Source organism: Lissotriton vulgaris, chromosome 12 (assembly GCF_964263255.1).
Source record: "Lissotriton vulgaris chromosome 12, aLisVul1.2, whole genome shotgun sequence".
Classification (NCBI taxonomy): domain Eukaryota; kingdom Metazoa; phylum Chordata; class Amphibia; order Caudata; family Salamandridae; genus Lissotriton; species Lissotriton vulgaris.
In genome coordinates, this window is record NC_141700.1 from 74,321,097 (window position 1) to 74,348,773 (window position 27,677).

Here is a 27,677-nt window from a genome sequence, read left to right on the forward strand (position 1 = left end):
TTTAAAAGACTGGCTTTGCCACCTAACAACCTGCCAACTGTACCTGTATCTCCTCTGTTTTTGTTTCTTGTTCTTCTGAAGAGCTTTGTCGCTTCATGGCAAGGTATGAGCAATGCCTCTGACAAATTAAAAAAAAAAAATTCATACAAGGCAATGTTTTAAGAAGACTGACTCCACGGAAGAGACATTTTTCATTTCGCCACAATGAGTAATCACACCAATGTTCATGTATTTACTGCAGTGACAATACTTTAGAAGCTAGACGCATAAACCACAAAATAATGAACATTAATTGAAATAGCAATTATTCTGTTCTGGGTTAAATAAAAAAAAATGCATGGATGGTCTTTAAAACAATTTATTTAAAACAGGAAAACACAAGATAACTTGTTATTTAAAAAAAAAAGATAACCAACATTCATAATGTACGATACCTCCACCCCAAATTTGTCGTAAATCAAGTACCATGGTGTGTTTAGTTGACAATCGTTTGGTTTGAAAACAGAGAGTATTCCAATAGATGGTATCTCCAGCAGCCGGCATCCCGTTTATTTCTGCTTCCTTATTTATGATAATTAACAGGTCAACATTGGAGTATAAATTGGGGCATTTAAAGAAAAGTCAACATTTTTGTATTACAATGGACTTGGGTTTAAAAACCGAACCTTTCAACACGCTATACTAACATTTTATAAATTATTAAAAAAAACAACTACCAGTGGCTTAAATCTGGTTACCACTTAGGGGACATTTGGAAATTAATCAGCAGATGTTACTTACTTGGGGAGCACAGTAGCTTAAAACAACTTCTGCAGGCATACAATTACATTTTAGTATTGGGAATATATCTAGAAAGGGATATCTGAAAGGATATAAAAACAAGATTCACTTAGCTACTTGCAAAGTAAATGAAACTCTACAGTACCATCTCTGTGATCGGGGAACAACTCCTTTGTGTCCTACTCTGTGTAGTGTTCTTAAGAAAAAGCCCTCTCTATGTTATTAAAACATAAATTAAAAAAAATTTAAAGGCAAAGGCAGAAAAATAGATTACAAGATTGTGTATTGTGCACAAAAGGTTTCCTTTGCCAGGCCTAGGAATTTTTTTTAAACCTAAATAAAAGCTCCTACTTTTTCTAAAAATTATTATTATTTGAGGTGAAGATGCCCTTTATGTTTACTTTCTTTTTTTTAACAAAATGGCAGAGAGGTTTAAAACAGACGTTCCTACTGCCTACCCTACCTGGACCTGCCCCAGAAATGCATAGTGCAACTGGGGCTGAAAGAACGCCTCAATAGACCCACTAGGACAAAGTAAAATAAATAAAAGCCACTAAAAATATTTTCACAAGAAAAAAAAATCAAAAAAAAAATCACATTTGTACTCAAAAGTGAAAGACTGAGATTTTACCCTTGCACTAATTTGGAGCCCCATGAGCAGAGCAATGGTTCCACAGTGGCCGCTTTCTACCTGGTGTACAATGGCTTGTCTGACCCCAGTGGGATTGGAATTGGCAGTATAGAATGGGGCAGTCAGCTGGACGACGAAGAGAATTGTGATAAAACACTTGTGCTGTTGCCTTAATTTATTTGGCACTTAAAAATGTGTCCAAGCATCCTAAATGGGCTGTGTTATCACAAGAAGCGAGGAAAAATAAATAGTTTTTCTAGGGTGGGACAGAGATAAAGTGCAGATTCTGCCGATATTAAAGGGGAATGGTTATAAATATAACAATTGCTAAAATCAAAAAAATATATATAAGAAAAAATATATAACAATGTGATCATATAAGTGGTCGGCCATGTGTGCAGTTGGCCTTTTGTTTTTTTAAAACACATTATTTTGCCACTTACGAACAGTAAAAATGGGGGGGGATTGGGGGGGGGGGGGGGGGGGGGGGAAGTGAGATTTTGCACCGCACACTCACAGTAGGCAGTTCAAAATCATACAACTAACGTGGGAAAACTAATGGAGAGACTAAACAGTATACACATAGGAGATGGCTAAACTGCAAAACCTTCATTCTGAATAATATAGCAGAATGAGAGCTTTACTACCCTGCTTGCTGAAAGGACACCCAATATGAGATTGAAAATCACATTCAGCTGAGGCTTTCTACCACCGAGATTGAATCTGCTGCCTACGCCGAAGTGTTTATCTGAAAGACCAAACCTTTCTCCAAGGGCGCAACCATTCCACCTTGTCTCTGCCATGTGTATTTCCAACACTTGCCTCTGCTCCACTAATTGGAATCTAAGAAAGACGATGGTGGTATGGATGGCAGCTTGTGAGCATTATTTTCTGACCCCATGTGGTCTCTTTCAAGGTTAGCTCTTGGGCGTCTAGCAAACTACAAGAACTGATCTAGCTCTACGTCATCCCCTCCCTCTTGGCCGGTGTGAATGTTAGAGGCAACTGTTGCCTGCCGTGAACAACCCTTGTGGGGATGAACAAAGATGGAACAATCACCTGAAAGAAAAACTTCCTTCTCCATTGCATCAGCTACATTCAAACCACATCTACAGTACTTTAAGACAAAAAGAGACCATACGCCTTGAGCTTACAGCCAGGAATTCAGCCCAAAGTCCACGTTCATCAGATAAATCTGCGATGTCCATGTAAAACTGTCTTTCGCTCCCGGCATAGTAAGCCCACTTGTAAAAGATTTGAGGGAGGTGACCCACAGGCAGACATCGTCCTTGATAGCCAGGAGAGTGTGGCTCTTAACATTTGTGGTTCGTTCACATTACTGGCTCAGTGAATAATCATTCACAGTTTGTTGGGTCCCATCTGAAATCGAGTATCTTCTGAGATCCCGTACTGCTCCAGAGGATCCTGCACACCACAGATAAGAAGAACAAGAACATGTTAGGGATGGTCGGCAGTAGAAACAAGCTCTTCAATCACAGCTCGCTGGTTGCTGCAGGACACACATCTTTTTGGGATCCTGATCAAATATTTATGTGACCGGTAGATGTGCAGGGCTAACTGACCATCAGAACTTCATGTTCAAAACAATCTGAAGTCAGTGGGATCAATAGTGGGGAAAGGACAAGTTGCAGTCCCCACTGTAATTAAGCTTAGTCCTGTCCATGTCTGATTCACATAAAAAAAAGTTCTGGGACTCTGTAATCGCATTGCCATACAGCAGAGGTGTCTACAGTGTGACATGATCTCTTGAGCCTTAGCACGCGTCCCAAAACCCCCCTTAACTTCATCCACATCATCCCAGATCTTCAGCACCACATTAAAATGCGATTCCTTGGTGTTAACGCAAAAGGAGATTTTACAAGTCAACCAAGGACGCAACAGCACTGTTAGGTAGATTAGAACGACACCTAGAATTAAACCTTTAATATATTCTTTATTGTCCGTCCCCAACCCCCAACCCATAAAAATATGCTTCACATTAGAAGGATTGGGCCTGGACCATTGCCCACGCCAACTAAATGCTCCTCGTTCAGGTTTTACATTTCCAGAAGCTCACCTTCCCGGTCATCTTTTGAATTTGATTGCGATAAAACATTAAGCTTTTCCTCATGAACTCGTAGCTTAAAAACAAAAGGAAAGCAATAGTTACAAAATGAGACTATTCATCTCAAATGTGTACAATTGATAACCGTGTCTATATTTCTCTTGGCATAATTGCGTCAGTATTATAATCATCATGACACTAATGTTCTTGTTTTGTTGCTCTACCTTCGAAAAGTTTAGTTCTTTTTTGTTTTCATAAACTTGGACTTTTTTAATTTTGCTTTCGATTTCCCTACCAATCTAGGGGTGTGGAAGAGGATAACATCCTTATATCCCCTACTAATTGATGGAGTGGGGAGGAACTAGCATCCTTCATACCTTTGTGTTTTCCCTACTCCATTCTCCACACCTCCATTTTTAGCATGTTCCTCGACATTTTTCAGTCTCTCTTAGAGCTTTAGCTGTTAACTGCTAAGAGACTTATTGTATCCAGTATACTTAGACTGGGCCCAACCCTTGCTAATATTCAATGGCTTTCTTGTCTCTCATGTCCCAGCTGCTGATTCGTTGGCTTTATTCTCTGTTCTTGTGAGAGTATTTCTGGCTCATCGTATTTTGAGGAGTTCTATCCTTCTATGGCTTACACCAGAACCTTGCATTGCATTGAAGTGCAAGAGGGACTACTGCTGTCCTTGCTCTCGCTTATTTAAAAGCCTGCTCTCCACCAATGCTCTGGCTACCGCCAGCAAAGCTGCAGACAGCCATCTTTGAATTGTTTAGGTGGTGCTTTCTAAAAACATTTTTAAATGGCCGTACTTATGTGTGCACATGCACACAACCCAGGTAAATCTTACAGTGGTTTTTGGTATAAACAATGGCAGAACAATCACTGCATTTCTATTCTGTCTGCACTCCAGTGTCACAGGTGCAACCACTCTTCTTTGTGAATGCTTGGTTCTTTTTGTCATGACTTCAAGCGAACCTCCTCCTCTACCGATGTCAAGTCCAAGCTCTATTGGTTGACCGTTCCAGAGGAGGTAGGCAGCACCATAAACTGGGTGACAAGTTTGGTCTGCCTGCTGGCCTTCGGGTCCACTGGCATGCCTGCTCAACCCTGCCCCTGCTGCATCTTCCCAGAACCACTGACATCATGACTAATAATGGACTGAGTGTAAGACAGATCCAAACTGAAGCCCAGCCTCTCAAATCTTGCCTTCCATCCTTCCTATCCCCTGACAGTCATGGTAAGTGCCTTGCAGTAATGTGCCGCAGAGGACACAGAATACTAATGGAACGTGTATTTAAGATGGACTTAATCATTTGTTACGGTTTTCATTCTATGTTCTGTGCTTTTCCTACTGAGTTCGGAGTACCATTGGTAAACGAATATTGGGACACTGTAAACATCATCTTCCTGTTATGTACAAAGCAGTAATTGTCATGGCACACTGTCCAGTGTATGTGTGTATTATATATATATATATATATATATATATATATATATACACACACACACACATATACATACACACTTTACTCTTATATACATATATATCTTGTTGCACTCCATTATTTTAATTCTCCACTAACACTTGGTTGCCTTTTACAAATATTTGCACAATCTATGGAAAATTAACAAACTGTAATCACAGTTGGCGAATCAAATGGCTGAACAGATGGGGAGTCCCAATTTCCAGACTTGTCACATTAGATGTGAACAGAAAGACCATCCTATCCCACCCTTTTGATAGGCCACCGACACTACAGGCGAGGAGAAAACCCACCGCAATCAAAGACAGGGGCCTACCTGGCATGGTTGAGGGCCTCGATCCACTTGCAGCACTGCTCTTTACTGCTGCACTCAAAGGTGTATTTCCGCTCAGGCTCTTCCATGAAGTCTGAGGAGGTGAAAATGAGTAGTGTGAAGTGCCTTGTAAAGAAATGCATAACAAGTTTCACGCTGTAAAGTGCCTGCAACAGGTATGGGTTATAGCATGCAACCATTTCCCCAACTAACAAACTGTTCCACGCTCCTCTAATCTGGCAAAATGAAGTGATATTGAGGGGACAAAAAAGTACAACAGCCCGGGCTGCTAAAGCGGTCAGCTCACAGTGGTAGGCGCTAGACTTGGTGTCACCTTATGGCTGGTGCTTATATGGACCTTCCAAATTCATCATTACAGTTACCTCATACAAAATGTGCAGAGGACACCATGAGAAAGGGGTTTTACTGGTGCCACAAATAATACATTTGCTGGCCTATGTTCTTGATGATTTTGGTACAATAAAATGGTTCCAGTGGCAGCTATGAGCACTTTACACATCTCACTGAAACTTTGCCTTGAAGTATAATTGGCTTCACACTTCTTCTGTAGAGTCTGCAGTCTGTCAAAGCTTCAGGTGTACAAAGCCCGTATTCCTGAATATATGACGATTGTCACTTTTGCAAAGTGAATATTGCCTGGATTCATATTCTAAATCCTGGTCGGGTTGCCTTTAAAAATTTCTTTCTGGAGTTCCACTGGAAGGTATCTGCACCCACTTAAGCGCGAGGTGATGGTGGGCCTAGAGCTCACTTTTGACAATCCAGCAGAAATATCAGGCGATCATCATTGGATGAAATATCTTTTTTTTAAAGCGAACTCCTGTCTGAGAGGAAATGGATACAATCCCAGTAGCTCAGTCTTTTGTGGTGAAGACTACTTTCCAGAAAGGCACTTTCCTGCTGCCACATGAAAAATAAGTTAAAGATCAGGTAGCAAATGGCAAAAAAGTACCTGCCTGTGGCAATGTTGCGGGCAAGTGAACACTGATGCGATAAGGGGGCTCACATTTGTGGCACGGCCTTCAATTGTGCACTGCCCTGCTCCCAGAAGATATCTAGAAAGAGTATAAATAGGAGCTTACTGTGCCATAAAGGTAGCCCCACAAAAATAGTATTCTCAATGACACCGCCAACAGCACCGTGAACACTGGGTGTCTTTGGGATGGGAGGCATATCATAGTTAAAGGATGGGGCACAGCAGAAAGTCAGTGAGCGCCTGATTAATGGGAATAAGCAGAGCGGTGTGCCACAGCCAGACAAGTCTTCATTGCAGCAGTTGATTGCTCTTTGATATTCCAAAGCCAGATCCTTCCACACCTAAAGGTTTCCAGCAGCGGTCTCCTCTTTGGCCATGGCCCAGTCAACCAGGAGATACTTAAAATAACTAAAGCACCCCGCCCCCTCCTTAACAGATACTAAGACGATAACTTCCCTGCTGTCGTATATGTCACTCTGTTCCATCCCAGGAGGCTCACTCAACCAAAGTAGGAGAAGGTTCCCTTCCACCACTGTGGATGTGGAAACATTCCCTGCGCCAGGTGTATTCAACAGCACCCAAACCGGCTGCACCTGGCTCACATCTGCCCACGTAGGCATCCAATGAACATCTTGAGGAAGTTGATGGACAACTCATTGTAACAGAAATAGTACAGGTCCCTGAAAACGAAGAGTGAAAGGAAGGTACTTCACCATTTCCTTGTAAAAAAATAAATAAATGTGGTGGGCTCCACCCCTCCTGGCTCTTTACAACGACATCCAATTATTTCACCTGCAGAGGCTCAGCATTCTGATCTTAAGTCCTATAATGGTTCAGAACAACAACTTGCTGTAGTTGATGGTCCCGGAAGACATAAATCCTAGTACTCTTCTACAGGAACAAGCTCTGTTTTAGGGTTGGAAATCCCCATTACCAAGAAAATAATGCTGCCCTTCTGCCTCAAGTCAGTACTGAGGTCTTCTGCAAGATCCTAGCCCTGGTGCATGCCTTCTTGCGGCAGCATAGAGTCCACCGATACACATATGAAGACAATGGCTGGCTGTATCATTGAAACTCTGACCAGGCGGAGTCCATCGGGGTCCTGAACCTCACGCCCCCATTCAGTCGTATGGTCTAAGTGAACAGCTCTAAATCCTCCTTGAAACCATCAAATAAAATCCAGTTCCAGGTAGTCTTTCTGTACTAGGAAAGCAAGAGTGAATACTGGTCATCAGATTGAGGCTACTTCAGGGAAAAGGATGTTGTGCCAGCTTGGAATTTCCAGAGGCAGCGGAGACTACTGTCACCCCCAATTGGTGTGGGCTTCCATGCCAAGTTCAAAATGCGCTCCCTACACCTCCACCTGGCAGAGCTCTTGGGGTCCGTTTCTAGATACCTGGCCTTGCCCTATCATCTCTGGCCCAACCAGGACTTAGTAGGCGCAATGAACCAAAGTTTCTGGTAGGACGGCTGCAAATCAATTGCAGTCAACTCATCAGCGGTCATGTGGGGAGCTCACTGTTAGGGCTACTCATTAGTATTGGGTAGAACAGATCAGAGTCACGCTTCAAATTATGCATGGTGGAGCTGAAAGGTCTTTCTTGCCATGCACATCTTTCTTGCTGTGATCAAGTCCTCTGCAGAGATTGTAATGAACACCACAATATCCCTGCCTCACACTGAGGAGCATATGGGCCTACAGTCCTACCAGCTCTGATGAATAACAGTATAGAATGGGACTTCATTGTTTCACTAAGGACGCGGTTCTGGTGGTCTCCAGAATTATGAGTCCAGAACCAGAAAGAAGAGCTAGAGGAGGCATCACAACTATATCTCACCTAATGGAGTAGGAAATTCATATAGAAGTCCCACAACTTCAGCTTTAAGGTCTGGGAACCCCCAGTCAGCAATACTTTTATGTCACACCTGAACTCCGGGGGTGAGAGGTTTACCCCCTAAATGTGCAGAAGGTCCAGTGCCCGGAGATGGCTCCCATTTTAATCAAGATGGAAGCTCGTGTGTGCCTTTCTTCTTGGTCCTCTTAAACGTCATTCACAGGGAGCATCCACCTCTGCAGTTATTACGTATGTTTAGGTGGAACAGTCATGCACCCTTCCCCACATCACTCTAGTTGAATGGCTGTTACAGAGAAACTAGGCTTTCTCTTTCTGACTCCTGATTTTCTCCGGAGAGCTAGCAGAAGGCCCTGCATCAAGTCCCAGCTCAGGAGCAAGCGTGTAGGTTCTGTTATTGGGCCTCGTCAAAGAATATCAACTGATGCATGTCCTTTTCTAGAAATTTTGTGGAATAAGGCCATCTGCTGTCCAGATGGACGCCTGCAATATGCAAGTAGTGGCCGTTGGGGCCTATAGCACCAGGGTCGATGAATCATCCTCCACTTCAGACAAGGTCAATTTAGTCTCCCCTTTCTCTAATCAGGTCACCCCAGTTTCTTGGGATCCGAAGTTGGTTTGAGCCAGACTGACAGAAACCCCATGAGCCCATGGACTTCTTTGAATTTGAAGCACCTGCCTTAGGAGACGTCTTTCTCAGCTGCCGCAAGTAAGGCCAGTTGCGTTTGTGAGCTGCTTGCACCTCAACTCAACATCGTGGTACAGTGGTTGTGAGGACTCTTTCCAGTTTTGTCAGTAAGACGACGTGTGATTTTTAAATTATAAAGGAGATTTCTCACCTCCAACTTTTTTTCCACCACCTCTTGGGCTTGTAAATGCTATACGACCAGGGCCTCTGTAGTCACTGCACAAATGCCAGCTATCCCACTGCATATGTTTTTACTTGGAAATTAGAAGTTCTCTGTGCTCTGAGCCACTCTGTAAACTTTTGGGGCAGTGAGGCTGGCCAAGCTGTGACGAAGACCACGAATGCCATGCAGATAATATTGGTGCTAAATTGTACTATGTCCAGACCCTCCATCTGGTCCAGGAGTAAGGTGGCTCGAGTAGCATCTTCCCAACATACACCGGCACAGGGTTACTTAGTGGGATACCCTATAAACTTTCTGTAAGTGCTATACTCTGGGGCTTCCAGCAGGAGGTATGCACATTTCAGCCAGAGGTTTTGCAGATCTGGACTGAACAAGGATTGGCTACTTTGTGGACACCACCAAGTGCAGTTGACTCACGCATTTCAGTGTAAGACATCCACTGCTTCCAGAGCACGAGGCATTCAAACCTCTAATGGTTCTGTGATGGTACCAGAGGTGGATCACTGGAGCAAGCTCACAGACTAGGAGTAACAAAACGTTTATAATCAAAACTATATCATTTTATTTTTTTTGTTCCATTTAGGTGCCCGTTCCACCAGTGATAAATCCAAAGATAATATTTCCAAACTACCAGGAATGTCCCGTTGCAGCTAGTTTCGTCACTTTTATCTGCGTGCGACATTCAGGGCAGCGCGCTGATACGGATTCATTTGTTCAGCACAAAATATGATTCAACTTTTGATGCTAAAGGAAGTGCAAAGTCCAACCTGCCCTGGCCGTTCCACATTCGTGCGAGTTGCAGGTTTCTCTTTAGGTCTGAGTTTGACAACAGGGCAAGTACAGCCCTTGAGCTTGGAATTTCCAAACCACAAATCAGTATGGCGGGCGATGGAAGAGGCAAGTAATCATTTTGCTCAAGGTGAACTCCCTCTCAAGCAGCTTCAACATCATTTGTAAAGATACCCAACCACTCCTGAGCTGTTAGAGACGTTTTAAGGCAGACAAGGCGAAAAAACACCCCTGCCAGCATTAATACACACCACTGAATCGCTGCATTCTGGCCAAGGGAGCGAAAACTAAATAAATAAAGCAAAAACATCTAGTTCCTGTGGGAGTCTGGTGGGGAAATACCTGGTGGCCTTCAGGACCCTTCACCTGACCTGCCAATGACAGGCCACGTCTCACATTGGTCACTAAAGAGATGGCCTGGGCCTGGATGGAGGAGCCAAATGAAGGATGCAGAGCGCATGCGCGCCAGAGTCAGCATTTAAATGGCCTCCGTCTTTGTTTCTGACCGCCCAGGAGGAGAGCAGAGGCATTCCACCTCAGTAGTCAGAGAATGCCTAACTTGTTAAGAGCTCACACTGCCCAGGAAAAGCGCTCGCCTCAAAGAAAATGCATTCACTGTCAACAATTTGAACCGCAAGAGTGCATGTAGACCATTCTAGAGTGATCAACCAGCAAAAATACTCATTGCCTTCCGTGATGAGTGGGAACTGGTCAGTGTGGGTCACATCTTTGAGCTTCACGGGGGAAGGTTCTGTGTACTTGACTATCTACAAACCACTTGGATGTTGGGACATAAATCTGCTGGGATGACACCCCCAGACCCCGAAATAATGCTAAAACATCCCAGAGGGATCCAGTGTAAACATATTCCTGGATTCACATAGATGTTGGCGCTTCAAATGTTATCTTCAAGGCGCAGCGCCATCTGTTGCCACCTGTGACCTGCAGGTCAGAGTACAAAATAAGCTATTTACAGTGCTTAGAATAACACTGCTGTATTAAGCGCTTTGCAAAGAGCAAACACGCTCAATCCACGTGGCACACACTGCGAGAACGAAGGTGCAGCCGAGAGAAACAACCCTATTTTGTTCAGGAGTGAAGGCGGCCTCGAAGCAGGCCCATCTGGGGCGCCCACAGATAGCCGAGCGGCCTTGAGTGGAAACATTGTGTGCCTCTCACAGCATACCTCTGGTACAACGCAGGCTTGTGTGATGAAAGAACCACGGGGATGTGCACAGTGGGAGCCCCTTGAGTTGAGTGCCAGCTGGAGGGCTGGGCACAGGGGTGTAACAATGGTGGCACTACAGTAGAGACAGCTACGGGGGTGAGAGCCAAAAGGCTCTGGATCCACACTTCCGATTAAAAATAAAAAAAACTAATAAATAATCTGAAGTGTGTAGAACAAGTAGGTGCTGGGTCTGAAGGTCAAGAAGTAAACACCAGAGGGGCAGGAAAGTGTAGGAGGACAATGACCTCCAGAAAGGAAAGAGTTAAGCGAGGGGGGGTGATGGACAGAGGGGACCCTCCCCACCAATGAAAACCAGCATTGGCGGCAAAAACAAATAGGTCTGGCCTAGGAAGCCTATTTTTAATCTTAATTTTCACTCAAGCATATGCCACAGGCATTAAAAGTATAAAAGTAATACAAGTGAAAATGTCACCAGCTAAATGTGACGTGCATATATATGTTTGCAAAAAAAAAAATAAGTAAAAATGACGGATCATAAATATAAATTAAAAAAACATGAATTGAAAGCAGAACTAAAAGCGGAGATTGGCCTTATCACCTGTGGCACTTAAATATATATAACAAAGGTGGCGATAGCCCCTCGGGCATTATGGTTTTGTCAGGCTTTCCACTGAACAGATAATTTTTGTTTTGCTAATAACTTTGATACCGTAGAACAAATATGCACTGGACTTTCCATAAAGAGAAAACATTTATCTACTTTGTTCTTTTGAATTTTTCAGGCAAGTTTCGTTCGGAGCAGCCAAGCAGGGGCCAAAAACGCGGGGTGTCCTAAACGTGAGTTTTTTTTATTTTAAGTCATGTCAGCCTCTGCTCCTCGGTACAGAAAACGCAGCTTAACGGAATTAGAACCGGACATGAAAGTAAACATTTACTTAGTCAAAGCGCTATTTCTTGGTTTGTTGCAAATTCATTCAGTAGTCAGAGAAAATAGTGTTTAAAAAGTGTTCTGATCTGCGCAGGGAAGGGTTACATTTTGCAGTGTTATCTGGACCTTTAATACGCGGATGTTCTGTGCATTCGCAAATCCTACAAAAAGTATAAAGGCACCCAATTGGACTAGGGAGCTTAGCATAACTTCACTAACATTTCGTTTTTGACAGTGAAAATAATATATTCTATGCAGACACCTGGTGTACAGAAGAGCAGATTAATAGAGCACATTGATGGACTTAAAATTCAAATCAGACCCAGCTGTAGACGGGTAACTGATATTTTGTGCCAGGTGGTCTTTTTACAGGCTTCCCACAACCAAACCACCACAAACTATGGTATCTAATTTCTATCACAAGCTATCTAGAAGTTCATAAAACCAAGAATTCCCATAAACTTCTACCAAGTGATGCCTATCTGCACATTGTTGTAATTGCATTTATATAGCACTTTTTTGGTGAATTAGTATAGAGAAATATGAAAGTAATTTGAGTGGTGGGTATTTTAGTCAGTTATTAGGATTCAGAAGGATAGAAGAGGGGAAAAAGGTTTGAATTTATATAACGCTTGTACCCCTGATGGGGTCCTGAAGCTCTTTTTCGGCGAGTAGCACGCTACTCTGGAACTCAAAGAATTAGTGGTGAATTAGTACAGTGAAATATGAAAGATGTGTGCGGCCCTTCTTATCTACACTTGCATATTAACCTTGGTGCAATCATTCAGTGCCTCTGCAGCATTGTCAGCCGCAGTCCATCATCTATGCTCAAACACCTTTTTGATTGCGGTCGATAATGTACCCTAAAAATCCAACTATTTTACAAATCACTGAGACGATCTGACCCGGTGTAAACAATGTACACCTTTTTTACGTTAGAGAAACAAATAGTTCTGATGGTTTACCGGGTTGCGTTGATCTAGTTTACAAATAAACGTATAATTTTACAGTACTTCAATAAATCTTGCTTGTGAAACTGGGAACTTAAAAAGATTGAAGAAGGTAAAGTCAAAACTCACAGATGGAAAAGCTGTGGTCCTCTTCCTGGATGATCTTGCAGTGTTCCAGCAGTAAGGCACCAATAGGCTGCAAGAGAAACAAGCATTGGAAATGCAATAGGTCTCGCAGTAGTAAAGTTTGAGCTATAGGTGTTATTTTTTTGTTTTTTATTTATGTGTTGTTTTTTCTTTTTATTTGTATAAGCTTTATATTTTTTTGTTTTTTTTTGTTTTTTCTAAATAGCTAAATTAATAGCTTTCTTCTTTACAAAGCCAATAGTTATAATTTTTGTAAATGTGACACCTCTAGCATTTGTAAAGCAACATGTTTTGTATTAACGGGACTTATATGTGACTTATATGTATTGATATAAAAAAAAATCAATGGCTTTAAAAAAAAATTAATAATTAATACGTAAATAAAATGGATTTTATTTTATATTGCCAATAGCTTAAAGTTTATTAAATATATTTAGTGAAGATGCTGTGGTTGCGCTGAGTGAGGGTGAGTGAGGGGTTGAGGGTGGGTGAGGGGTTGAGGGTGAGTGAGGGTGAGTGAGGGAGGGTGAGTGAGGGTGAGTGAGGGTGAGTGAGGGTGAGTGAGGGTGAGTGAGGGTGAGTGAGGGTGAGTGAGGGTGAGTGAGGGTGAGTGAGGGTGAGTGAGGGTGAGTGAGGGTGAGTGAGGGTGAGTGAGGGTGAGTGAGGGTGAGTGAGGGTGAGTGAGGGTGAGTGAGGGTGAGTGAGGGTGAGTGAGGGTGAGTGAGGGTGAGTGAGGGTGAGTGAGGGTGAGTGAGGGTGAGTGAGGGTGAGTGAGGGTGAGTGAGGGTGAGTGAGGGTGAGTGAGGGTGAGTGAGGGTGAGTGAGGGTGAGTGAGGGTGAGTGAGGGTGAGTGAGGGTGAGTGAGGGTGAGTGAGGGTGAGTGAGGGTGAGTGAGGGTGAGTGAGGGTGAGTGAGGGTGAGTGAGGGTGAGGGTGAGTGAGGGTGAGTGAGGGTGAGTGAGGGTGAGTGAGGGTGAGTGAGGGTGAGTGAGGGTGAGTGAGGGTGAGTGAGGGTGAGTGAGGGTGAGTGAGGGTGAGTGAGGGTGAGTGAGGGTGAGTGAGGGTGAGGATGAGGTGTTGAGGGTGGGTGAGGGTGAGTGAGGGTGAGGGTGAGTGAGGGTGAGTGAGGGTGAGGGTGAGTTTAGTGGTTTAGTGCTGAGTTGAGGCTAACCAAGGCGGACTGTAGGCGGGCAGAAAAAGTCTGGAGGGTTTCCTATGATGATAAGGCCAAGGAAGTGTTTCTGGGAAAAAGGCGCCTTCATCATAGACTGATAAAAAAGTCTAAGGCAGCATACTACGCGGGACAAATCCAGGGGGCGGATAACTCTGCCAAAGAACTGTTCGGCATTTACAAATCCTTGACTTCGGTAAATGCTCCTACTGAGCCAGAGAGTAGCTCTACGGAGTCATGTGACCGGTTGCCGAATACTTCTCCGCTAAAGTTGAGAAGATCTACTCGACTTTCCCTAATCTGCCGATAGGGCTTGACCCTGAGGTAGTAGTGGGGGATATGGAGACGGTAGGGCTTATCACACATTTTCGTACCCCCCCCCCCGAGGAATTAGTTGCGATATGTCGCTCTGTCAAATCAGGATCCCCGTGGGACCCGGTGTCGCCAAAACGTCTGGTTGATAGTCTGGAGGTATTGGAGCCGTACATAAGGCACGTCCTCGACACCTCTTTCGGATTGGGAAAGCTGCCTGAGGGGTGGAAACAGGCGGTGGTGCTCCCGCTCCGGAAGAAACCCCATCTAGGCTTCGAGGTACTCGAAAATCTGAGGCCCATTTCCCTCCTACCTTTTCTGGCCAAAGTGGCGGAAAAGGTGGTCAATACCCAGATTATGAAGCACGTGGAGGAGAGGGGACTGCTCCATGCGACGCAGTTTGGCTTCAGGCCGCGACATTCCACCGAGTCCGCCCTTCTCATGGCCACGGAACATCTGAGAGAGGGTGTGGATGCAGGCCAAACCATGGCTTTGATCCTGCTGGACCTCAGCGCGGCGTTCGACACTGTAGCGCATAACATCTTGCTACAGTGTCTGAACAGAGGTGGCATCTCTGGCACCGCGCTGAGATGGATCCAAGATTTCCTCAAGGGGAGAAACTTTCGAGTCAGGCAAGGAGACTGCTATTCAAAGGGGGTGCCTTTGGGCCAAGGCGTGCCGCAGGGCTCGTCTTTGAGCCCTACCCTCTTTAATATGTATGTCGCGCCTGTTGCCTCGATTGTGGAGAGCCACGGCCTCCAATTGGTCTCTTACGCCGATGACACGCAGCTGGTGATCTCCCTATCACACGCGCCCTGTCTTGCTGCCGAGGGCTTCCGTTCGTGCATGAAAGACCTTGCCGAATGGATGGCCAACAACTGCCTAAAGCTGAACGGCAGCAAGACAGAGGTGCTGGTGGTGGGGAGGGCCCAGTCTGCTTGGTCGTCGGCATGGTGGCCATCCTGCCTTGGACCAGTCCCTACCCCCTGCCAAGAGGCACGTAATCTGGGGGTGTGGTTTGACGCGGGTCTCACGTTCGGCCCCCAGATAAATCGGGTGGTGGGAGTATGTTTCGGAATTCTAAAGAAATTAAGGAAAGTCCTCGACTTACTCCCGTTGGAGGCCCGCCAAACCCTGGTCCACGCTCTGGTGACAGCTAGGTCGGACTATGGGAACCTGCTGTACCTGGGGGCTCCAGAAAAAAGTATAGCCCGCCTACAAGTGCTGCAGAATGCGGCAGCGCGTCTGATCCTCAGACTGCCCAAAAGGGCGCCTTCTAAGGAGGCCCTCCAGCAGCTACACTGGCTCCCTGTGAGGAGAAGAGTAGAATACAAAGCCCTTTGCACTTGTCATCGCATTCTGAATGGAAGGGCACCCGACCCTCTCACTAAACTGATAGAAGTGTACGAACCAACACGTGCGCTTAGATCCACAGGGGGCGGCCTTCTGAGGATCCCGAGAATTAAAAAAGCCCGCATGGGAGGCAGGTCTTTCAGATGCCTAGCGGCTACTAATTGGAACAAACTGCCAGCGGACCTGCGCCTGGAACCGGAGGAGACCAGGTTCCGAGCGAAACTTAAAACATTTCTCTACCTGAAATAATGTGTCCGCTCAGTCTCTGTGCCCGCTGTTAGCTGCCTCTCCCACTTTTAGCGCGTGGACACGCCGGTGTGCGTAATCGCAGCGCTCTACAAATGTCCCAATAATAATAATAATAGTGAGGGTGAGTGAGGGTGGGTGAGTGAGGGTGAGTGAGGGTGAGTGAGGGTGAGTGAGGGTGAGTGAGGGTGAGTGAGGGTGAGTGAGGGTGAGTGAGGGTGAGTGAGGGTGAGTGAGGGTGGGTGAGGGGTTGAGGGTGAGTGAGGGTGAGGGTGAGTGAGGGTGAGTGAGGGTGAGTGAGGGTGAGTGAGGGTGAGTGAGGGTGAGTGAGTGAGGGTGAGGGTGGGTGAGGGTGAGGGGTTGAGGGTGAGTGAGGGTGAGGGGTTGAGAGTGAGTGAGGGTGAGGGTGAGGGATTGAGGGTGAGGGGTTGAGGGTGGGTGAGGGTGAGGGGTTGAGGGTGGGTGAGGGTGAGTGAGGGTGAGTGAGGATGAGGTGTTGAGGGTGGGTGAGGGTGAGTGAGGGTGAGGGTGAGTGAGGATGAGGTGTTGAGGGTGGGTGAGGGTGAGTGAGGGTGAGGGTGAGTGAGGGTGAGTGAGGGTGAGGGTGAGGGTGAGTGAGGGTGAGGGTGAGTGAGGGTGAGTGTGAGTGAGGGGTTGAGGGTGAGGGGTTGAGGGTGAGTGAGGGTGAGGGGTTGAGGGTGAGTGAGGGTGAGGGGTTGAGGGTGAGTGAGGGGTTGAGGGTGAGTGAGGGTGAGGGGTTGAGGGTGAGTGAGGGGTTGAGGGTGAGGGGTTGAGGGTGAGCGAGGGTGAGGCGTTGAGGGTGAGTGAGGGTGAGGGTGAGTGTGGGTGAGTGAGGGTGAGTGAGGGTGAGGGGTTGAGGGTGTGAAGGTGTGTGAGTGAGGGTGGTGGTGGGTGAGGGTGTGTGAGTGTGAGGGTGTGTGAGGGTGTGTGTGTGAGGGTTAGTGAGGGTGCGTGTGTTCTAAGGGTGGGGGGGTGAGGGTGGGTGTGAGTGAGGGTGTGTGAGGGTGAGGGTGTGTGAGGGTGTTTGTGTGTTGTGTATTTGTGTGATTGTGGTGTGTGTGCTTGTGTGACTGTCCCATAATTATATTAAAGTATTTAAGTTATTGCGTTCTAGTTTTTTTTTTGAATCCCGTACTATTTTGATTGACGTCCGTGTCAGCCAATGAGATTTCAAAATCCTCTCACGTTCTGTAAAAGATTAACTGTTAATTTTAAAACGCTGCCTTTTTGATCAATATTGAGCTGTTCGACCACTTACCCTGTGAATAATTCCCGTGGGGATATGAAAAATCCTATTGATTATGTAACCATTGATCACGTTGTCTGGCTTCTGGCTTTAAGTGAAAGGACCCTAAGGGAACAGGTCATGAACGACACACTTACATGATCGCTATTTAAATGCTGCCACTTAAGGCAATCCTTCATTTATTGAAATATTCTGTCAGTTTATAATCCTTGTTTTCCAGCACCTGAGATCCAAAATGACAAGGCATGTTTTAAAAAAAATCCACTCGGGTCAGTGATGGTAAAGATTTGTGACTCTGTGCCGACAGTTGCATCCTCAATGTGCAGCCACTGCTCTCTCCGCGTGATTGGATTTGGCAGCTTGTCAACATTTTTCAAACCATTACATTGATAGTGCGGGGTGAGAGAGGGGAGGTGCTGGCGGCTGGGGAGGGGGAACAGATGGCGATGGCAGGAGATTACACAGACGGCGGCCTATAGTTTAGCCCTGGCCTGCACAGTATTACTCTCCCGCACAGCGGAAGGTGTCAGAGCGATCTACATGAGAACTGGTTGCAAAGTATAAGGATTTAGGATTACGAGCGTTACAAAACAGATACAACAAGGAGGAGGCAGCGAGTCAAAACGGAGGGCATTGCTGGGGGGAGGAGAAATGCGACGCGACATGGCAGGCAGGGGAGGGGGCGGAGCGGGGGGGAGTCAGGCCAAGAAACATCTACCCCATCCGCCAGCCAACAACAACGCCAGGGAATAGCCAGCCGTCTCAGGCCTCAAGAGCGGGCAGATCCGCAACAGGCGCCTTGCACTGTGGAGGGATATCCTGAAGTGGCTGCTCGCAGAAATTTTTATTTTATTTATATTATTTTAATTATATGAGTTTATATAGCGCGAATTTTACCGGAAGATGTCAGAGCGATCTACATGAGAACTGGTTGCAAAGTATAAGGATTTAGGATTACGAGCGTTACAAGAGCGTTACAAAACAGATACAACAAGGAGGAGGCAGCGAGTCAAAACGGAGGGCATTGCTGTGGGGAAGGGGGAGGAGAAATGCGACGCGACATGGCAGGCAGGGGAGGGGGCGGAGCGGGGGTGTGGGAGGAGTGCGGGAACAGACGGCGAGGGGAGGAGAGTAGGAGGAGGAGAGTAGGGGAGGCACGGCCTAGCGGCCGTGCAATCAAGAAGTGAGGGGGCGGGAGAGTAGGCAAGGCAGGCGGCTGGGGGCATGTGCACGCACTTTTAAAGCTCAATGCGCATGCGCATTGAGCTTAAAAGTCACGGGCACTGCAAGGAATCGCCACGATTCCTTGCCACTGCAAGGAATCGCCACGATTCCTTGCAAGTTGGATAAAGAGTGGATAAGCCCCCATAGTCTCGCTTGCTCGATGCGCATCGACAGGCGAGACCTAAAAATGCCAACCATAAGACTATCAGTACATAAAGAAGTTAGTAGCTATTCCTATTTACGTCTGGAAAACGTAATAAGTTGTATGGTAGAATTACTTTATTAACTCTCGGGAGCTTAAAGAACATAGGGTGTTTCCTTTGAAAAGCAATTTCATGGCAGGAGTTACAAATGACGTCTAGTACATCTTTTATGTCTATAACAGGAAGTGACTATATACGGTCACACCCACTACCCGTTAACCCACCTTCTGTGAATTCCGGTACCAGAAGCTCTTGGCGACGGCTGTCCGCCTCTCTTACATACTGCAGGACTAGGTCGTTTCGATCTGCCGAAGCTGTAACTTCGAGAAGAGCGGCTTCCAAATCAGCCTGGCGGTAAAGCAGCGAATGAGAAGTGACAGCGGCCGCCATTTTGGATCAGGAATGGAGACTAGGATTGCGCCTGCGCGCCTTACACCCCCCCCTCCCCCGACAGTCCTTCTCTTTATTCAGTACTGACCGGCCGTATGCACGGAGGAAGTAGGGTTCGCTGATGTTGCCCCTGAAGTGGAGTTTATAACGGTAACATTTATGGCAAAATACTCTATATTCAAAAAGTAAAACATTTTTGTCACAGCCTTTTGCTACGGTCTCGTTAATTTCCTCCCTAAAATTTATTTCCTGTATTTGAAAAAAACGAATGGCTGCTTTCCATCAATTTCTGAGCACCTGGGCAAAATTTAAACTGTATGAATTGTTAATGCAGCAAAATACTACACAGTTCGTAGACGTTGTTCGAAAAGAAAGAAAAAGTGTGCGATTTTACTAGGGCATCTGTACATTTGAGCTTGGGTTGTTGCTCCCGAGAAGAGTGGAATTTGTATAAAAGGTAAAGTACAGTGGTCTTTTCTCCGAGAAAAATACAATACCCTAAGGAGGGATGATAGAACATACTTGTGCTCGGCGTCACGTTTTGTTTTAGGTACCAAATGATTATTTAGACTGGGATAGGGAATATGACATGCAATAGCTGTGTTTTTGGCTGTATGTGTATCTCCCGTGTTAGATTCCACAAGAGGTTTGATACCTTCGGGTAATGTCCGCGCTTTATAAAAATGCACTAAAAAAGAGGTATTTATAGGTAGTAGATCAAAAGACTGACTATAGTTGAAAACCATGTTCGTACATTTTTCACCACGTTATAGTGCCCTGCTCATCCTTTGCATTGTCTAGCCCTGGCGGCCATTTTTCAGTATGTCTTTTACTAGAATGGACATACGGGTAACTTATCAGCAAGCCCTTTCTGATAATAAATGTATTGTATCCCCTCCTTAATGTTTACTTTTCGAAGCAAATCAACACTTTCGTTTACTTTACTAATTACATTCGAATGTGTATTAATTACAGCTTGTATACAATTATACAACACCTTACATAATGCTACTCATATATTGATACCTCTCCTGAGCACCTCTCCCGTGATGTACTATTCGCTTTTTTTTCCTATAATCATGACTTCCAAGTTTTGTCCCATCCTCGGCTTCACCATCGTGGTCCCCTTTCTATGTCAGTGGCCGTAACTTCCCGGGCTCCATTCAGAGGCTTGAAAGAAGACAGCATTTCCTTGAACGCGATCGGGGTAGGTTGGTGGGATTGCAGATCCCACAATATGAGACTATCGTCAATTTACAAAGTTCGATAACGCGCATGGGTTGATGTTCAGTGGCAGAGAACAATCCTTCTCAAGTTCCTATCTATGGAATCCCCAAATCCGTGGACGTTTACATTGAATAACAGAGTTTTACAGTAGATTGTACCTGCTTGTTTTTCATATATTTTACTGACTTTCCAGTAACTACCCGAATAGTCTAAACGTGGTCACATATTAGTGGGTATATAGTCCATGATGCCACTACAGATGTTGGGCAGCCGTAGATCTAGGTGAAGCACGTACAGTGCTGGTTTCTCAGTTTCTGTGGTCTTTGTGAGATGTCAGAAGAGGGTCTTTTAGAAGAAGATGGCATCTGGGACTACAAGTCTATCAGGAAACCCAAATCAAAGAGTCAAAATGCTGCAGAGACAGCACAGTCCTCGAAGACCACCAATATTGCAGAATGTGAATCAAGGAGACGTGGCAGAAAGAACACACAGATCGCAGTTACACTGAAAAAAAATGCGACGCGACATGGCAGGCAGGGGAGGGGGCGGAGCGGGGGTGTGGGAAGAGTGCGGGAACAGACGGCGAGGGGAGGAGAGTAGGAGGAGGAGAGTAGGGAAGGCACGTCCTAGCGGCCGTGCAATCAAGAAGTGAGGGGGCGGGAGAGTAGGCAAGGCAGGCGGCTGGGGGCATGTGCACGCGCTTTTAAGCTCAATGCGCATGCGCATTGAGCTTAAAAGTCACGGGCACTGCAAGGAATCGCCACGATTCCTTGCAAGTTGGATAAAGAGTGGATAAGCCCCCATAGTCTCGCTTGCTCGATGCGCATCGACAGGCGAGACCTAAAAACATAACAAGAAGTTAAATGGCCACAAGAGAATCATTGCTTGATGTAGGCCTCAAGTCCCAAGCACATTGAAAGAAAAGTTGACCTCTGTTGTTGCTTGCTAGGATCTTGCTAGGTTGGGTCAATGTGAAATCAAAAAGATGCCGATACTGCCAAGTAGCAGTCCTTGTACTAACATACACGCTGAGAACTACCCAATACTATATTATTCATATTGCAGACAGCGGTCCATTACAATAACTTTCACACTAGGAGCCCTCAGTCCATAAAACATGAGACCTGATATTAACCATCCTTCAGACTAACATCTAACACGCACTCCACTAGAGAGTGGTCTGTCAGATTTAGGACTTCTTGTAGGTCTTGGCAGACCACCCCAAGACCAGCAGAGGCAGCTAGCTAGATTTAAAGATTTCAGTCTGTCAGACCCAAAGTGAAATGCCAGCCAGGTCACCAGCCCAGGATACACAGATAGCCATTTGTTTTACCTTCATTAAACTGGTTGGCCTGATCTACATAATCTGTTCTCTCAAGCACTTATTTACTCCAAATCTGGGACTCAACATACTACCTTCCCAGCAGACAGGAAACTCATCTTTAGTCACTGCACTAGCCAACGTGCCACTTCCCACAACAGAGCCATCACACACTTGCCCAAGACCACTTAGGTGCAGTCTGAAAATCTTACCTCTTCTTCATCTGTGCGGAAGTAGAAGAGGAAGTTCACAACTAGCTTGATGAGTCGTTTCTTGAGAACTGAATGGAAGCAGAAAAAAAAAACAGGATGAAATTTAAACGCCGCACTGTATCCTTATGCACAGGAAAACCTACTCACTGCCCTTGATGGTCTTTTTAGATCTTGCCATGCCCTCTTGTTGAAAGAGAAAAGTTTGGATGGCATCCATCACAAAAAGATGATTTAATTTCAATTTAACATGCAATGAGCAATTCCCTTTTTTGAGAAGAAGGAATAGGAAAGATCCCAAAAATATCCACTAGGAGGTAATACGGACCGGTGAGTTTTCTTTTAGTTTTTAACACCTATATTGCCAGCAGCTTGTAGCACTTTGACATATCCCCTCCCAGTCCAGGAGCAGGCGGAGGAGCAAGCACTGTCTAAATAAGATAATCCCACGTTTTAAGCTTTATTAATTCCACTTACGAGATGTTGCCTAGATTTACTGAAGCTAAAATGTTCCGGTTTCTCAGTCAAAGTATTCACATCTGCTTCTTATGCCAGTGTTTTAATTCTGGGTGGAAACCGCCCATTGCTTTACTCAAAAAAGCGTTTGCTGTGATTCAGTCTAGAGGCCAGTGCCAATATACACTTCATTCATTGAGAAAGGGTGGCAAGGGTGTAAGAAAGGTTTATTTTGCACTGTGTATTCCAGTCATTATTTGCTCTCTTTTCTTTACTTTATTTTTTAGGGTTTGTTAATGAATGATTTTAGAGCTCTTAAATTGAAAACCTTGACATGATGCAATAATATGGAGCATTAATTATGCCAGCTGCATACATCACTGGTGGCTTCATTTGACCGTCCCATTCAGCACTACATGAAAAGAGTGTTCTATTTTGAAATGAGAAGTAATTAAAAGAGGCGGAACATAGACAGCATCTAACTTTGAAATAAAAAGTTCATGATAACCAATGGCGGAGATCTGTCACGGATGGTGTGGAGGTGCATATCTGAAATAGTTTCTTTGTTTGTAGTACTGGGCATCCAACATATGGTGAGGAGGGACAGATTTTCAAGAGATCTACATAATATTAACAAACATACAAATATTTTAAATTCAACTCCTTTTCATGATCATGGATTACCTTGAAACCTGGATTAAAACCTGTGAAACACTTATCATAAGAGTAGATGTACATACTGTACACTAAACCATACCGCTTAACCTCTAATAGCAGCTTTGGAGGTGAGAGCCAGACCGCTGTAGCACCATATACATCACTAGACCTTTGACCCCTACCACATCACCAGGAGTGACATTACGCATCCTTTGCCTCAACCACAAGATATTTAGTCATATGACCAGTCACGTCACAGGAAGTGACATAAGAATTTGTGGGTTGAGCTTCTCGCCTCCAAGACAGCCTGAAAGACTGTTTGGGGACCTGTTGAGCTAAACACCCATCTGGCCACACAGCTGGCGCTATAAAAGCAGATTAGTAAATGTCCTAGCTTGCCTGCTTCCATCAACAACATGTCCCCTGCTTTCTTTCTGGCCGTGTCTCTGCTCTAACCATTAGACACGGCCTCTTGGCCATAACTATTAGCAAAACGGTGCCCCGTTACACCCCTCTTTCCAAATACCACAACCATAATCTGAGACAAAACATTTTGTTTTGCTCAAGACAAGCTTTTCACTGTGCGGCTCCTGGCCTACTTACTGGCTTTGGCCAACGCTTTCTTTATGTATTTAAGTTGTTTGGTGCAGCTAACAATACCTTTCCTCAAGAAGAGCATTCGAAGGTGGGACTGCTGAGCGGGCGGCTTTCCAACAGCCCCAGCCAGCCCTCCCAGACATCTCTCGGCCCCCGCGGCGTCCCTGCAGGGCCCTCCCCCGACAGTGCTTTCGGTTAGAGCCCTCCCCTGATAAGGACGTGTTTGCAAGCCCCAGCGCGCGCCTCACGTCAAAGGGGCCTTGTTTGCACCGAGGTGTCCCCCACCGGAGTCTAATCTTTCACAGAAGGCTTCAAGCGCGCCAAATCTGCACAAACAGCAGCCCGTCCTTAACCACACTGACAAAGCCAATAGAAACATGTCTTTTACATATGGTTTGGTGAAGATGCGGACTGTATGACGCGCGCCCAGCCGGTCGGTGTGTGAATAATGACCGTCTAAGGAAGCTGTGTGTATGGTGCTGGCCGGTGTGCAGTGGGGCCTATATAGGTCTGCAGTCTAGCGGGCACGTCCTGGCTGCCTGTGGGTCTCCTGCCCTCCTTGCAAGTACAGGGCCGAAAATCAGCGAAGCATGCAATCACCACACCCACATTTCTGACTCGTTATTTAAATATCATTTTGTCCTCAAATTATCGCCATACACTGCTGTCGAACCTTAGTTTACCCATGTGCCGGCCTCTGCCCGTAGGAATACAAGAATACAAGTGTTCACGTGTGCATACAAAATGCAAAAGTCAACCCTACGGGCTTTGCCAATGATTGCTCTTCACCAGTTTCCTTGTTATACGGCGCGCGCTAAACTCTTCAGAATCACATCCGGTGGCAATCGCACACCCGGCCGGGAGGGGGTGCTCGCGCTCTCTTTCCTTTATAAACATCAGGTCGCGCCAAAGTAAAACTAAATCTCACACGCCTCGTCAGGGGTAGTAAACGCGATATAAACGAAATTACAATACAATACTCTTCGCAATAAACACGACGCACTGCCGGTTTAGCCTTCAGGAGGGAGGCGCGTGCTCTCGGCCTCACGCGCGTGAATTCTCTCTCACAAGTAAAAGAGGAACCTGCGCCTTTCGGCCCCGGAGCGGCTAATCCGCTCATGCACGGTACACAGCGCGTGCAGCAGGTGTGGGGCAAGGCGCGCACACGATTAAACGTGCAGCCATACACTACCGGCGGGTAGTCTCGCACTCCTCATTGAGACAGGAACAAGTGCACCAGCAAAGCCCCCCCCATGCCGCCCCCGCTGGGACGGTGGGCTCAAGTGCTGCCCCGCAGCAGCTCTTTCTAACCACAAAGATGGCAGGCCTTCTGAGGCGATTTCTTAATATATGCTTATTGGGGGGGGGGGGGGGGGGGGGGGGGGGGGGTAGAGAAAAGAAAAACTCTCCCTTAAGGCCGACCACCTCCTCGTCCTCATCTTCCTTCCTCCTGGTTGGAGATCCCGGCTCCCAGGCTTCCCTCAGCCAATCATTGGGATTGGTCTGCGTAAAAGGGAACCTGTGCTCGTTTGTCACCAATGATGAAGATGCAAAAGTGCGCAGGACTGTTTGGCCGGCGCAAGATGGCTGGCCAAGCAGCCCTGGCACGTAGGGAGTGCAAACTACTCCCCCCTGCTCTGGCCGGCCCCGGCCTAGAGTCACTGACTTACATGGGAAAACTACTAAAATGATAATAAGGATAGGTTATCATTTTATTTTTCCTTTTGTTCAGTGATGGGAGGCGCCAACACTGTTAAATTTTACTCCCACGTGTGCCATTTGGACTTAAGACATCATGGCAGCAGGATGAGGACACCAGCATGTTCCTTCCACACCATGCGGTTAAAAAAAAACTTATAATGCAATGGACCACATGCTGTGGAGGCAGCTTCACAGGTGCATGGCTTGGACTGGACGGCAACAGAAGTCCATAGTGCAGGCCACTCTGCCAAAGATTTATTTCATCTTTTTTTTACTAAAACTTTTTTTTTTAACTATTCAAATGTTTTTGAGTCAATAGATAAGGAGGTTATGTGATACCAATGTGCAAAATATAGGGAAGTGAAAACATCAAACACAGGATAAACCATATATTAAATAACCCACATCAGGAGCTTAATAACATAAGATTAGTGGATTTATGGATACAATAACTACTGAGTGAGCTTCAATCTATGAGTAAGTTACTGCAGTGTGAGTTATACCCTTTATAGTTCGTCAAGTCTTTAGTGCTTTTTTCTAATATGGAGGTGAAAACGTTCATAAAACAGGTTCTGTAAGACACAGAGTTCCATACTGTCAGTATGAGAACAGAGCGCTCTCCGGCCACCTTGTGTTACTTTCCTGCAGTGAGCAGTAAAGAGGGGTTTTGTATCTTCCTGACAAAGCAGTCTGTCCAATTTGTGAATTGTAAAATTTTGCCCTTGCGCCAAAACTTTGTTTTAATTTTAGTACAGCATGGGTCTAGCTCAAAGGAGGAGCATACCATTTACATAAAACATCTGTACTGTAGTGAGGCATATCCTACATTTGGTGATGTGGTCAAACCAGAATTAGAAAGCAAGTCTTAAGGATCCAGTATAAACAATTTGTACCCAGAGCACATCACTAAAAACTGTGCAATTAGCACATATTTATGAAGCATTTCGGGTAATGTAAGTGGGTGTATATTTGTTGATGTACAACGCCTCCCTCCCTAACATCTCATAGGATTACTATGGTGTAAATCACGGTGGCTCATGATAATTATACCACACACTGTACTGTGAATACTACAGAAATAACCTTCTGTGCCCTATGAAGGGGTCACTGAACTAGATTCATGTGAGTTTTCTTGTTGCACAAAGCTACAACATATTTTAAATCCAGTACTAAATGAATCTAACTACACTCAATATTTTATGAAACTTTTAGCTATTTGCCCACATGGAGAGATGTACGTACAGATCTCAGAGTCAGTGGAGAGGTATGATCGTGAAAAGGTAAGGAATTCATTCACAGGTCAACAAACAGCAAGGAGGAGGGATGTCACAGAGAGGAAGAAGGAGAGGCAAAAGGACAGATTCACAAATAATTTAGTTTACAATTACTGTTGAGTACTCCTGGATTACTACTGAATAATATGAGTAAGACAAGAGTACACATTACTTACACTTAGAATTTAGTAGTAAGCCAAGAGTATGTCAAACCTACTCATAGCAAAGGGTTTGTCAGTAGGAACCACCCAACTGGGGTTGGGAGGAGAAGAAACCCTCCTTCCATTTACTGGTACAGTAGGACTTCAATGGTTAAGCCTTTTCATACGCTTTCTCGTATGAACCTAAGAGATAGGCCTGAAACACACAAAGGACAGGGTGCGGCCCAGCAGGGTAGCCAGGCTGAAAGTCTCTCTATTCTTCCAAAGCCTTAGGCTGCAGGCCTGGGTGATCCTGTGGTCAGGATCCAAAGGCTAGTAGTCCATCTGCATGAGCTGGACTGAATGACAAGCACCAGCACTTCAGATTTTTTCATTTGGCCAATAACAATCTTTCACAGAGTGATAAGTATATATACTGCTGATGTTGCTCATCAAGACTTTCATGATCGTCAGTGTAGTGTGCTGAACAATGTAATGTTGTTATTGTTATTGTCAGTTTATATAGCGCCAATTCACCGGCAGGTCTCAGGGCGCTTTTGACCACAAAACATAACAACCTAATCAGCAACAGGGACCGGATAGAGACTATACTGGACTCAGCGCTTCTCTAAATAAGATAGTCTTTAGGGCTTTCCTAAAGTGGAGCCGGTTTCCATCTTTACGAAGAGCCTCGGGCAGTTTATTCCAGATCCTAGGCAACAAGACCGAAAAGGATCTTCCACCTTTTGTGGCCAGTTTAAACAGAGTGTTTGTGGCCTGGTGATAAACACCAGGACACCAGTACGCACTACTCAATTTCTGTTTAGACGTTAGTACATTCTTTTAATTTTTTCAAGAAATGAACTACAATATTATATCATTCATATTCAAATATCATTTGTAAAGAAACAAATTCTTTGTCAACA

At 45.4% G+C, this 27,677-nt stretch overlaps 1 protein-coding gene across 1 annotated transcript in view; it reads right to left on the minus strand.

Moving 5' to 3' along the window:
• Positions 1–344: 344 nt before the first annotated feature.
• PLEKHJ1 (pleckstrin homology domain containing J1) overlaps positions 345–27,677 on the minus strand; it is a 57,699-nt gene continuing 30,366 nt past the window's right edge. Inside the window, exons 2-6 of the mRNA XM_086947183.1 lie at positions 21,930–21,997; positions 12,987–13,053; positions 5,283–5,373; positions 3,489–3,552; positions 345–2,836 (exon numbers count right to left, since the gene is read on the minus strand). Of these exons, the coding sequence (XP_086803309.1) occupies positions 2,771–2,836; positions 3,489–3,552; positions 5,283–5,373; positions 12,987–13,053; positions 21,930–21,997 (356 nt within the window). The 3' untranslated portion in view covers positions 345–2,770. The remainder of the gene's footprint in view (positions 2,837–3,488; positions 3,553–5,282; positions 5,374–12,986; positions 13,054–21,929; positions 21,998–27,677) is intronic.